This window comes from Zosterops lateralis (genome assembly GCF_965231275.1).
Source record: "Zosterops lateralis genome assembly, chromosome: 3".
Lineage (NCBI taxonomy): Eukaryota > Metazoa > Chordata > Aves > Passeriformes > Zosteropidae > Zosterops > Zosterops lateralis.
The window spans coordinates 59,292,843-59,307,061 of NC_139764.1; the positions used below are offsets into that span (position 1 = coordinate 59,292,843).

The following is a 14,219-nucleotide window of genomic DNA, read 5'->3' on the forward strand; positions in this document are numbered from 1 at the left end:
ATTCTAGCCAAATTACACAAGCAAATTCACCAGCAAATTATATTGACATTAATTCAAATTTAGCATTTAAAAATAACCTGAATTAACAGGGATTGTTTTAACACAACTGCTCTGTAAAATTATAGCAAATCCTACAAAAGTCAGAGTATTCCTTAGTACACTCCCAGGAGAGAGAAAGGCAAGCAGTGAGTGGCAAAGGCAGAGGGAAGAAGGTGTTTCAAGAATGTAGCAGTTTCAATGCTGAGGAAGAATGAAAGAGAACTTAAAGGCGATGAGCCAAGTTACCTACCTCAGAGCAATTTTCCATTCTACTGGGATATGTGCTGGTACTGGCAAAACTTTTCAGTAAATCAATGATACAAAAAATTCATTTTAAGACACCCAAAGCTATCAGTGAACACAGCTGACTGAGTTTTGCTTGAAAAAGGAAAAAAAGGTGAAGGATGTCAATGTTGGTTCATTTCAGTCCCATTAGATCTCAGTTGTTCAGGACAGACCCACAAGGGTACAAGCAATGACAGTGGAGACATTCAGATCTAAAGCAGTGAACTCCCTAGATCCCATGAATTCATCAGTCCAGTTATTTGGTATGCTATGTTTTACAACAGTTTTTTAAGCATCCAACCCTTGCTTTAGGAATAAATTTTGTTTCCTGAACATTTTCCATTGAAACATTTATAGAAAAATGAAAATTGTAATTGAAAAGCAACTACAGTTTTTCCATTGTCAGAAAATGAAACAACATCAGGTCTTCAAGTTTTGAGCAAATAAAGTCAGTTTTGAATAAAAATAAAGTTCTATTGAACTGAAATTTTCTCACAAAAATCTGCTTAGACCAGAAGGTAATTTTATTGAAAAAAACCCATCTTTTCCCCCAAATGATAATGTTTCAGACCTTATTTGTTGTATGTATTTTTAGAATGTGTTATGTATCAGTAGATAACATTTGCAGACTGTTCCAGTTGCCGAGGTAACTATGTTATTTTAATGATCAGCAGAGCGGATCATTATGTAAAACATTATGTTAATTTCAAACACAGAAAATTGATGTCTTGCTGTTACCTTGAAGCTTCACCTTTTTTTTTTTTTTCTTAAAGTGCATTTTTCCATGAAAATTAATGGTGCAGCTAAGTGCTTGAGTATCCTTTTCAGAGTGATTCAGGTTGGCTTTGAAGGAAAATAAGGTAAAAAATTACACCTGACAACCAACTAATAGCAGATGAAGAAATTCAAACCACACTATTTTTTAAAGGAAGAGTATAGGAATTTTTTTTCCATATATTCCTAATAAACACGTATAGTGTGCAGGAATTTTAGGGGAGCACATCTATAATTTCATTTTTAACTTTGAAATATATTATTGTTTAGTTAAGGAAAGTGAATTATAAAGCATATTTGAGTTCTGTTTATGATAAAGTGTGTGTATTGTCCATGATACAGACCATCTGATGAAGATATTAAAAACATGACATTAAATTTTTGCTGCTTTTATTAGATTATGTATCTATGAGATTACTAGATCATACCAACAGTACAAATGCCATGTATTTACAATTCTACTGCAATCACAAATGCTCTTTCTGAGCCTGCAGAGAGAACCTTGCTGATGTTAATAGCTCACAATGCATTTCTGTTCTCAACCCTACGTTTTCCATTTTAAAAAATCAAAATTATCCAAACTACGTCTCACATAAATTCTAGGGCTCATAGTGACAATTGCTGCTGTAGCACACCAGCCTCACAATGGCAAATTGTCTCAGGCTACCAAATGCAACTCAATTTTGTCACCAGAATCTTCTTTCGCTTCTTCTCTGAAGTTCTGCCTGCAGATTGTGTTAAATTATGAACACTTCATTCTCCAGGTGGGACTGGATGCTTTTATGTATCAGAATATTATATGCTCAAGACATCTGAGAGCTCCTATATTCTCCTGACACTTCATCATAATCACCTGATCCATTTTAGAGTCAGTGAACTCTTCTGACAATACTCAAAGTGCATTTTGATGGAGTCTGTATTTATACGGACTGTACCTCTTCATTCCATGGAGCTTACTTGAATCCTTTCCCAAGGATTTCCTCTGCAGGCAAAGCTCTGACTTCAAACGGTGGTAGCTCTTTTTCAGATTCTTTGCCCATAATCACACCTAATACACTGCTCTTCTATTTCAACCTCATTACCCTGACATTCATCTGGCACACTGAGGTTTGCCAATTTGTACACATCCCAATGAGAATTGCAAGTGGAAAATGTAAGAATGGGAAAAACCCCTCAAGAATTGCATTAAATCCACTAGATACTGTAAAAAGAACACACGATGATCTGCTGGGAATAAGCCATCTATTAGCTAATAGGATTAGGAATTTATTTCCCCCTTCCAACAGCTTGTCCAGTATGGGTGACCAAATACTTTATCCTGAAAAGCTTTGCTTTCATCCTTAATATGGTGAAAATAGTGGGCAAAATTTTTAGTCCTTTGAATCATTGAAAGTTTTCTGATGGGTAGCTTTCTGCTAGAAAATGCTGATTACTCAAAATCTAAAAGATCTTTTTGTAGAAATTCTTAGACAGAATATAATCAAAATACATGTGTTACCCTCTTGACTGCTGAAATACAACTGAACACGATGCAAAATAAAATTAAGTTAAAAATGGAATAAAGTGAAACAATATTGAAATAAAACTCCTGAAGTGTATGTTTTATTTCAAACATTTAGGGAGGTCTTTTTAAAAATTGCAAAACAGACTTATGAGAATTTTTTCATGGAAAGTTTAAATTCTTGCAGGGAAAAAAAAAGGAAAAATTAATATCTGAGTTGAATTTTTAGTCTAGCAAGATGATTTAAACATTTTAGGGAACAAACAGTTTGAATTTTAATAGAATTTTTAAGCTACATCAGATTGTTGATCTTTCTGAAAGAAAAAAAATGTCATATGGGAAAATACAAACATGGAATTAGCAAGTAAGTATTACTTAAGGAACACAACTGAAAGACAACCAATTTTAAGAAGAAATATGAAAGGGGGATCATTAAGTATGAAAACTATAAGCCTACTATGCTAAAGCTGCTACAGATGAAACAATGCCTCTGATCCACTCTGCTGTAAATGATGTAGAGAGCAGCACAGAGGATGAGAACAAGCCAGCAAGTGAAGGGCAAATATTTTGGAGCTCTAATTGACATGACCGGAGAAATACAGGAAGTACAGAAACAATTTATGGAGAGTAAAATAATGGCTTTGATGAAACAACAAACTTGAGGATGTGGGATATAAAAACATATATACAAGACAAGTGTATATATATATAATGAGACAAGTTGCAGTATTTACCCACTACCAAAAAACCTCCCAAACCTATTTTAACTATCTCCCTCGTCTCCTATGTTTACAGAATCTGTATTCTGTATTCTGTCTGATTCATCAAACCCCCCAAAACTAAATACACGCTTCTTACAAATCTGATACTGTCAAGAATGCACAGACAGAAGGGACTAAAGACTAGAGGAAACCACCAACTGCATTAAAATTCCTACTCTCTATGGAGATTTCCAGGGAGTTCTCTCTAGAAAAACTGAAATAAAATTTACTAAATTTACTGTTGCCAACTTACTTCAAGATGTGTGCGTATATATCTATATCTATATATAGATATAGATATAGATATATATCTATATATAGATATAGATATATATATATAGAGAGAGAGAGAGAGAGAGAGAGAGAGAGAATATGTGTATATATATATTCATATGAATATATATATGTATATAATTATATGAACCAATAATAGCTTACAGGTACAAACTTCTAATTTATAGCAAACATTTTAATTGTATCTTTGTGGCACTAAACTTACTTCAAAGCTGTCCGCAGACCCCAAATATCTCCTGGTGGACTGGAAATATTTCGTGTACTGTGGCTTATATTTTTTTAGAAGTTTCAGTAGTTTGACTGTTATCTACAAGTGAAATCCTTCATTAGAGTATGTAAGTAAGTATATTAGGGAGACTTTTGATGCCCTAGGTATTGGAACTAGTAATGATGAAGTTGAATGTCTATGGGTAAGAATTAAGGGGAAAGCCAACAAGGCTGACATCCTACTGGGGGTCTGTTATCATCCACCCAGCCAAGAAGAAGAAGTGGACAACTTAGTCTATAAGCAGCTGGAGAATGCTTAAGGATCACCAGCCCTTGTTCTTGTAGGTGACTTTAACCGATCAGACATCTGCTGGGAACTTAAAACAGCAGAAAAAAAGCAGTCCAGGAAGTTTTTAGAGTGTGGGGAGGACAACTTCTTGTCACAGCTGGTGAGTGAGCCCGCCAGGGGAGGGACTATGTTAGGTCTGTTGTTTGCAAATAGAGATGGGCTGGTGGGAGATGTGATGGTTGGAGGCTGCTTGGAGCACAGTGACCATGGGTTTATCGAGTTCTCGATATCTGGTGAAATCAGGAGGAACATCAATAAGACTTTCACATTGGACTTCCAGAGGGCAGACTTTGGCCTGTTTAGGAGACTTACTCAGAGAGTTCCTTGGGAAGCAGCCCTTAAAAACAAAGGAGTCTGGGAAAGGTGAGCATGCTTCAAAACAGAGATCTTGAGGGCAAAGGAACAGACTGTCCCTGTGTGCCAAAAGATGAGTCAATGAGGCAAATGTCCAGCATGGATGAGCAACAAGGTTTTGAAAGAACTTAAAAACAGAAAGAAGATGTATCATCTTTGGAAGGAGGGTCAGGTCTCTCAGGAAGTATTTAAAGGGGCTGCTAGGGCATGTAGGAAAAAAAAAATAGGGAGGCCAAAACTTGGTTCAAACTTAATTTGGCAACTTTTGTAAAGAATAATAAAAAATGTTTTTACAAATGTATTAATGGCAAAAGGAAGAGTAAAACCAACCTTTGTTCTCTATTGGATGCAGGAGGGAACTTAGTATTGCAGATGAGAAGGAGGAAGTGCTCAACACCTTCCTTGCCTCAGTCTTTAGTGGGAATGTGGCTTGTCCTCAGGACGACTGTCCTCCTGGACTGGTAGATGGTGTCAGAAAGCAGAATGGTCCCCCTGCTATCCAGGAGGAGGCAGTCAGAGAACTGCTGAGCTGCTTGAATGTTCACAAATCTATAGGACCAGATGGGATCCCTCCCCCTGGGATCCCAGGGTGATGAGGGGGCTGGCAGATGAGCTTGTGAAGCTGCTCTCCATCATTTCCCAACAGTCCTGGCTCACTGGTGAGGTTCCAGATGACTGGAAGCTGGCCAATGTGATGTCCATTCACACAATGGGTGGGAAGGAGGGTGCTGGTAATTCTAGGCCAGTCAGCCTGACCTCAGTACCCAGTAAGGTAATGGAACAGTTTATACTGAGTGTCATCACACAGCACTCACAGGACGGCCAGGGGATCAGACCCAGCCAGCATGGCCTTAGGAGGGGTAGGTGGTGTTTGACCAACCTGGTCTCCTTTTATGACCAGGTGACCCACCTGGTGGATGCAGGAAGGGCTGTGGATGTCTGTTTGGATTTCAGCAAGGCCTTTGACACTGTTTCCCACAGCACACTCCTGGAAAAGCTGGCAGCCCATGGCTTGGACAGGAGCACTCTTTGCTGGGTCAGGAACTGGCTGCATGGCTGGGCCCAGAGAGTGGTGGTGAGCAGTGCTGCATCCAGCTGGGGACAGTCACCAGTGGTGTCCCTCAGGGGTCTGTGCTGGGGCCAGTTCTGTTCAATATTTTTATTGATGACATGGATGAGGGTATTGAATCTTTCATGAGTAAACTTGTAGACGACACTAAGCTGGGAGTGTGTGTTGATCTGCTGGAAGATGGGAGGGCTCTGCAGAGAGACGTGGAATGGTTGAATGGATGGGCAGAGTCCAATAGGATGAAGTTTCATAAGTCCAAGTGCCAAGTCCTGCATTTTGGCCACAATAACCCCCTGCAGTGTTATAGGCTGGGGATGGTGTGGCTGGACAGTGACCAGGTGGAAAGGGACCTGGGGGTTCTGGTGACAGCAGCTGAACATGAGCCAGTGTGTGCCCAGGTGGCCAAGGAGGCCAAAGGCATCCTGGCCTGTATCAGGAATGGTGTGGCCAGCAGGAGCAGAGAGGGCATTCTTCCCTTGTCCTGGGCACTGGTGAGGCCACACCTTGAGTGCTGTGCCCAGTTCTGGCCCCTCAGTTTAGGAAGGACGTTGAGACACTTGAGCACATCCAGAGGAGGCAACGAGGCTGGTGAGGGGCTTGGAACACAAACCCTGTGAGGAATGACTGAGGGAGCTGGGGTTGTTTAGCCTGGAGAAAAGGAGACTCAGAGGTGACCTTATCCCTCTCTACGACTCCCTGGAAGGTGGCTGTAGCCAGGTGGAGTTGGTCTCTTTCTCCAGGCAGCAACTGACAGAACAAGAGGACACAGTCTCAAGCTGTGCCAAGGGAAATATAGGTTGGATGTCAGGAAAAAGTTTTTTATGGAAAGAGTGATAAAGTATTGGAATTGTCTGCCTGGGGAGGTGGTGGAGTCACCATCCCTGGATGTGTTTAAAAAAAGACTGGATGCCATGGTTTAGTTGAGGTGTTAGGGCATGGGCTGGACTTGATAAGTGAAGGTCTCTTCCAACCAAGTGATTCTGTAATTTAATCAAGCATTTTTAGTCAGAAAATATAATACAATTTCCTGTGCAAGTTTTCTTTATAGAAGGTAATGTGTGCATTATGAACACCTTTGAATTACACTTAACAAATACAACTTTTAAAAGAGTCTTGTCTTGTTCAGTGCCCACAGTGGATGCACAAAGGGGAGAATAAGGCTGAAGGGATACTCTTAATCTGGAGTGCACCAGAAACCAATTAATTAATATTCATACATTTGAAAACACGGCTCTACTGTTCTAATCACTTGCTCTGTGATCATTTAGGTTGATCTTCACAGCAATAAAGACCTCAGAATTTTCTCCTTAACCCAAACCGAACAGATGTAGAAATTACTTGTATGTGGTTTACATGAGGAAGTCATCCACTGTAGGGATGAAATTTCAAGAGATGCAAGATCCAGCAGGGCTTTATATAAGTAATACCAGTGTTTCAGTACCCTCACGGTAACACAATGATGTCTTATTGCTCCCAGCCCGAATTTGGCTGCTTTCTGCTTCACTCCTTTTGGTTCTTACTGGTAGATTAAAGAACTATGACAAATCCTCCTGAGTCGCCATAATCAAACCACCTCTCCTTGCCGTGCTCTGCAGAGCGGTGTGGAGCGCAGACAGCGGTTCCTACGGTAGGCGGGTTGCCCAGGCCAGCAATCACCCCCTTGGCCCTGGTTTAACTCTCCCGGGCTGAGCGGCGTTTCAGAGGCCCCGTGCGTGTCTCAGCCCTGCCTTAGGCTGGGACGGGACTGCCTTCCCCTCCCGCGGGGCACCCCGTCCGTGTTTCCGCAGAGGGAAGGGGGAGACCTTTCCCTCGCCCCTGGCCGGACCCAGCCCGGTCACGGTGTCCCCGCTGCCGGCGCTGAGCGGAGCGGAGCGAAGGGGGCTCCCCGCGCTCCCCCTGGCGAGGATGCTCCGGCCGCGGTCCCGCCGCCCCCCGGGCCCGGAGCTGCCCCGGGCCGGAGCAGGGCGAGGTCGGGCGGTGCCTTTGGGGCCCGGCCCCGCCTCTGTCCGGGCGGGGCGGCGGTGCCCGAGTGTCCGCAGCGGGGGCAGGGCAGGGAGGGGACGGCGAGGGGCGAAGCTGCCCGCTCCCGAGGGGCCAGAGCGGCGGAGCAGCAGCAGCGAGGAGCCTCCCCCTCATCGCCTGTCCCTCCCGCCCCGAGGCGGCGGCGGGAAGGTGACCCGGGAAGATGGTGACCGTGGTGACGAAGCTGGTGCACTACCTGCACCTGAGGTAAGGCAGGCGGGCGCGGCACCGGGAGGGAACAGCGGTGCGGGGGCGAGAGGCGGCGGCGGGGCTGTCACCGCGCTGGGAGCGTGTCCACCCTGGCCGGCGCTCTCTGCTCCCCTCCGTCCCCTCCGTCCCCTCCGTGTCCGGCTGTCCCCTCCGTCCCCTCCGTGTCCGGCTGTCCCCGCTGCTCCCGGAGCGTCCTGCGGCACCGCCGGGCGGCAAGGCGGGTTTATGGAAAACGCCCGTTTGTCTGTCTAAAGTCTGAAAAGTCGGTGTCCCTACAGTATTGTGTAGTGTGATTGTAGGGGCATGGATTAGACAAATTGCGTATTTAGTTCTTTTTTTTTTTTTCCACGCCACTTCTGTCAGGATGCATTACTAATTGGTTTTTCCCAGTGTCTTCTATTCTAATTAGGATTTAGCCGGCAAATACAAATATTTTTGCTCTGAGTGGAGGGAAGGCAAAAAGGCGCAAACTCCTGGTGATGTTCCACTTGTGTTGTGTTGAATCACTGTTTCTCCCCTGTGTATGAACACTTGATGTACATCAAAAGAGTTGATAGAAAACTTAAATAACATGTATCAAGAATAGCAAACAGAAATTATTTTCTGAGTGTAATGATATTTTAGAGTGTCATTTTCACATAAGGCTGCTCTGAGAGTTGATTTTATTACCTAATTTTTTTCAAGTTAACCATAGGAATGAGTAGAAAAAAAGGCACTCAATTGTAGTGTAACTTTTTATTGGTATAATTTAAGACTTGATTATTAGAATATCTGCAGTCTATAGATATTTTTTAATAATTATTGAAATAACAATACTTTGACATGAATTGAATGAGAAGTATGTAATATCACCAGTTTTACCTTTTTTTCACTGATTTAACTGCTACAATTGTTAAACTTATTCTGTAAGTCTGACCAGAATCGCAGCTCTGATTTTGTAAATTTATGTGGTTTTATACTGTGTTACTTTGCTGGGCAAATAGAGAAAGAAGTCAAGAAGGAAAAACCCCTGCCAGTTCCTTACTCCTGCCTCTCATCTGTTGTTCTCTTCCAACAGTGGTTATTTGTTTAAAGGAATATTCCTGCTGGTTTTGAACCAGAGCTTCATGGCTCTATTTGCTTTATAAACATCGGACTAAAAAAATCTCAGCCTCAAAGACTTTATAATATAAAGGGAATTAGGAAACAGCAATTAGTGCAGACAGCTGAATGAATGCAGCAAAGCAAAAAAGTTATGTCCAGTGACAACCTGATCACTGTCAAGTATTTTGTAGATACCATGAGAAAAGATGCAAAAAGGCCAACAAGTTCAATAAACTTTAAGAATGCTCTTCTCATGCTGGATGAGCATCAAAGCATTGCGAAGGAATGAAAAGAAAGTCTGAAAGTTTAATAAATGCCTGGTCAGTGCCCTGGCAGAAGGCAGAATTGGAGTAGTTTAGTACTGGGTAAAAGAAGTCAATAAAATTAGGGAAGATGTTAGGAAGTCAATAATTTTTCTTTTATATGAGAAGTAGAGCTGTTGGAGATATGGCTGAAAAGGGATGCAGTAAATGCAGCATTTGAAAAACTGAAGGTTATTAGTCCTAAGTGAACATGAGTAAGGATAAATTTCCATTTGTCAGTGCTAAACAAGAGGACAGATACTTCACTGAGGATTGCTGGAGTGGTAAATAGTGGAAGTATCTATCAGGATATAAATGAGCAAAAGATGTTCTCTAAAACCAGTACCCATCAGCAGGACAGGGAAGATTTGCATGTTTGGTCATCTTTAAGTCAGTCAGGCTTAAAGTGTGGATTAATTTTAGTAGGATCACATAATTTTTTTTTCCCATTCATGTCACAAAATCATGATAAATAGGGGATGGATGTTTCAGTCAATATCAGTCAGACATAAACAACTGTTATTAGGTATTACCGGATGCTTATTATTTGCCTCCTTTAGTAGGTGACCAGCAATATAAAAATGAATCCAGAAAACAGTAATGTAGAAACAAATGCATACAAATTAAATTGTCTAACATATTATTGAAATACAATGATTTTTAATAATTTTAAATAATATTAAATAATTGTAATAGACTTAAATAACTTATTAATAGGTTAAATAATTTTAGTAGACTTCTGGATAGCCATGCCATAATATTTTTTTTTACTATTCATTAGAATGGAAGTAGTTGAAAACCAATTAACAAGGAGGAACCCCAAAAAATTAGCTGTCAGACTGAGTTAAGAATAGTTAGGCAGCTGGCATGATGGGAAAAATGCTTCTCATCAGAGTTATGCCTTTTTCTCACCCCAGGCAGAAATGCTAAGGGTAAGTTGTAACTCCTGTATTCTGTATAAATTCTTAACCATTGAGTCCCAGTCCATGAATTTAATTTTAAGGTTCTACCACAGTTAAGTGAATAAATACTATACTAATACATATCAAGAAAAATATATTGAAATATTATTGTACTTCATCAATTTCTAAGAATAGAGTTTGTGACAAGATTAGACTATGACAGTAAAATAGTACACTGGGCAGCCCAAATAATTACTATAATCAGATCCTTAAAGAATAGTAACTATGCCCTTAATTCAGGTCTTACCAAGAAGTAGATAGTTAATTCAAATCATTTTAGGACTTGCACAGTTAGCAGAAACATGGACATTATAGGAACCCGTCTTTGAATTTGACCCCTTGCAAAACACAGGATCCTGAAGCTATAGGAATAATATTAAAATCTTAGGCACTATACAACTGTTCTAAAAAGTTCCCTTTCTGAAAATCAGAAGTAAATACACTGAAATGCAATGCTCATGATGCTAGAAGAAGTCATGTAGCATTACTTGGTCTCTTATACTTACCTCAGCTAATTAACTCTCATAGAGCTTGGTTCTGTACCATTTAAACCCCATTCTGCTGAGTCATAAACTTCTGATTAGTTTCAGTCAGACAAAAAGCATAATGGGAATGGTTCAGCCAAGAAACTAATTGCAAAAATACTAAATTAGGTTCTCAGCAAGGCAAGGATGCTTTCATATAAATATACATAATGTAATTATCTCTGTATAAGTAAAGATCGTGCACCAAGCGAGAGCAAAGCAGTGCATTAAAAAAAAAGAAAAAAAGAAATGTGCAGTGATTCTTGAGAACAACAAACAAAGGAGATGGCAGCAGAAAGAGCAGTTCACAATGACAACACCAGGCAACACAAGCAAACTGAAGACAAAGATGTACACTTATGAATGTAAGACATTCATGAGAAGAGTGAACATTTGATGCTACCAAGGAGATTTCCACAGTAAATTGCATTGCAGAAATTCAAACAGAAGTGTGGCTGGTGTAGTTCATTTAAGGAAGTGCAAATTCTGAAGCTACACATATGGAAAAGTGCTGTCCCAGGCTTGAAATGCTATTTTGGAAGTTCAATTTCTTATATCAATTAATTATTAGTTTTCACTACCTGTGTCTGAAAGTAGTCACATGAAATACAATAAGATTTATAGTTGAAGCAGCAACTAATAAGACTATTTTGGAGCTGTCATGAGATCCCTGCTTTTTTATATGAATTTTTTGCATCTTTGGAAAGTTGTCCAGCAAATAAAAAAACTTCTGCTAACACTGTCAGTTACATCGTATTTCATCCCTCTGATTCCAGCACCTTTACACTCACTGGAATATCTCACTTAGGTTGTGCAGCTTTGGAATGTGTGTGAACTTAACAATCTGCTTCTTAAAAATGCATGGTTTGGGTCTCCATGGTTTAAGATGAGGCTGATGGACTGAATCCTGCCTGGGCAATGTTCCTGACTAGCCTGGCACATTTTTCTCAACTGCACTTTGGTTCAAGAAGTTTGAACAAGACGCTGTACTGATACCATTCCAACACCTCAGCATGTGGTGCATGGTTATCTTGAGGAAGGAGCATCTTTCCTTATCCTCTCTCCTGAGAGGATGAAGAAGCAGAGGAGGGAACACAGCCACCTCGTGCTTAGAGGTCCAGCACAGGATGAAGCTGCTGTCACAAAAACACAGTCTGGACCTCTTGGTTCAGCATCTCTGGCTACCATACTGGGGCAAAGGGTTTCCCTCTGAAATAGTTTCAGAAGTTTCACGTTTCTCTTAGAGCATCCCAGGGAACTATGATGATTTCTGGGCTTGGTACTAGTGTGGCCATCTCTGATGGTCAAGTGCAGGACACAGGGTTCTGCTGAGTGCTGCAGGTGAGGTCACAGGCACTATTTTATGGCTCCTTATGCTCTTGCAGTAGCATACAAATGGTCTGCATGGACCATTGGCTGGTCTTTTATTCTTACCAGCCCCTCCTCTCCCCTCAAGCCAAAGGTATACTTGTGAATGATTTTGTTTGATTTGTAAAAGTATACATTAAAACAATGTTCATATTGGGACACACAGATCCAAAGTGATGTTGTTGACTTCTGAAGTTCTTGAATTAATTCTCTTTTAGAAGCTCAATGTGTCCTTAATGTAATTTTTAAAAAATATATCTAATGTAGCCATTCTCTACTGTTCCTTATACCCTTGTGTAAGAACACAAGACATAAGGATGCCAGGTTGAAAAGAACCTTCTATCTCTCTGAGTGCTACCTTATAAAAGAGCTACTGTCTTTAATCCACCTCATAAACATACCAAGATTTTTTAAAGATTAGGCTGTTTGTCCTTCTTGATGCGTGTGCTGGAATCATGCTCCTATTGAAATTTAGAAAAGAATTTCTAATTTTCTACCTGCAGTTGCCAGTGGAAAGTTTCTACATATTTCTTTTGTGTTGACATTGTCCTTAAAATGAAATTGATTTTCCTACCAAAGATACACATTCATGGGTATTCACAAACAGGAATTTTACTGTTGTTTCTTAGCTGCCCATGCTGAGTAGACTCTACTCTTTTCCACATGATTGTCCACATTTGACCACATCTTTCTTGATCATGAGTGATTGGAAGCAACACTATAATTTTACTTAATGTGTGATCAGTGCCTGTGATATTAAAAGTCTGCTATCTAGCTTGATATAGCTAAATGTACACAGAATTGCCCATACCTTTTTATTGCTGTACAACACTGTGTTTGATGGTTGCCTTATGACCAATTAGTATCTGTCATTTCAAGCTGATGAGCCCCCTGGCTTATAGCATAAAATGTAGTTAATAAGTCTATTAAATTCATGCACTTGTGTATGATTTTTTTTTCAGTCCTTTCATTAATCCTTTTTTCTGTATAATATCCTGGACTTTCTCTAAATTGATGCCTTTAATTTTATAATATCAGTAAATTTCACATTTTTTTTTCTGTGCCAAAGTTACAAATGAAAATATCAAATGATAAGATCATTAGGAGGAGGGAACACAGAGAAATTTAATAGGAATACTCCCCCAATTCACTGGTTTGTTTTTCAGTGTGATGTATTGCTGTCTCATTTCAGATAAGCCTTTTCCTCAACTATGAACTTGTGCTGTTCCCACTTTCCTGTTTGTTTAACTCTGTATGTAGCTATAGTCCTTATTTTCCTATTTGTTTAACTCTGTATGTAGTTATAGTCCTTATGTGTTCCAGTATTAAATCCAACGGGAAGGCCATATTGTCACCCTGATCTTTTTCAGCCTTCTGATGTTTGTATTTTTGTAGTGGAGTTTCTCACAGATTTTCATGTAAACAAAAGTAATGTTTTGTAAACTGTTCTTGTTTATCGTCCCTCTCTTGAGGAGAGACAATTGATGGACTTCTAGTTTGATCAGTGTGGTTGGAGAGGTGTCAATCTCGTTTGTCCAATCCGTAGTCATTGTCCAAAACCTATATAAATCGAGGTTGAAAAATAAATGCCTCTCTTTTTGCCCTGATGACCCAACTGCATGCATGTCATTCTTTTCATGTCTTATAGTGACACCATATAGAATAGGTCTCCTGCAGCCCCTGCTCCTTAATACAAGTTATTTTACTATTAAAATCTGTATTTACCTTGGTAAAAGTAAGGAATGCCTTCTATTTTATCCCAGTTTTCCATTTACTGCTGTGTCTCAAAATATGGTTCCTTTGAGGCTCTTAAAAAAGACTTGCCCACTGTCAACCTCAGAGTAACAGCTGTTAAGTTGCCAGTTTTTCTCTTTCTGAATTATATTTGTTATGTTATGTTGACATTCTCTGGTAATATGGCATCACTCGAGCTGATAGATTATTGTAATCACTCACTACTGAATTCTAAGGGAAATTATTTCAGTATCTGGGACAGATGATTATCTGTTCTGCCCGCCTTAATTTTACCAAACCTTAAAAGCTTTGCTTTTTGCTCAAATACAATGTAGTGTTATCCACAGATTTTCAGGACTAGTCTGGCTTTTGCTGTCATTA

At 40.2% G+C, this 14,219-nt stretch overlaps 1 protein-coding gene across 1 annotated transcript in view; it reads left to right on the forward strand.

Annotated features, from left to right (window-relative positions):
• The first annotated feature begins 7,800 nt into the window (after positions 1-7,800).
• The window catches only part of ARHGAP18 (Rho GTPase activating protein 18), a 94,321-nt gene continuing 87,902 nt past the window's right edge, over positions 7,801-14,219 (forward strand). The window contains exon 1 of the mRNA XM_083856141.1: positions 7,801-7,862. Coding sequence (XP_083712267.1) covers positions 7,819-7,862 — 44 coding nt within the window. The 5' untranslated portion in view covers positions 7,801-7,818. The remainder of the gene's footprint in view (positions 7,863-14,219) is intronic.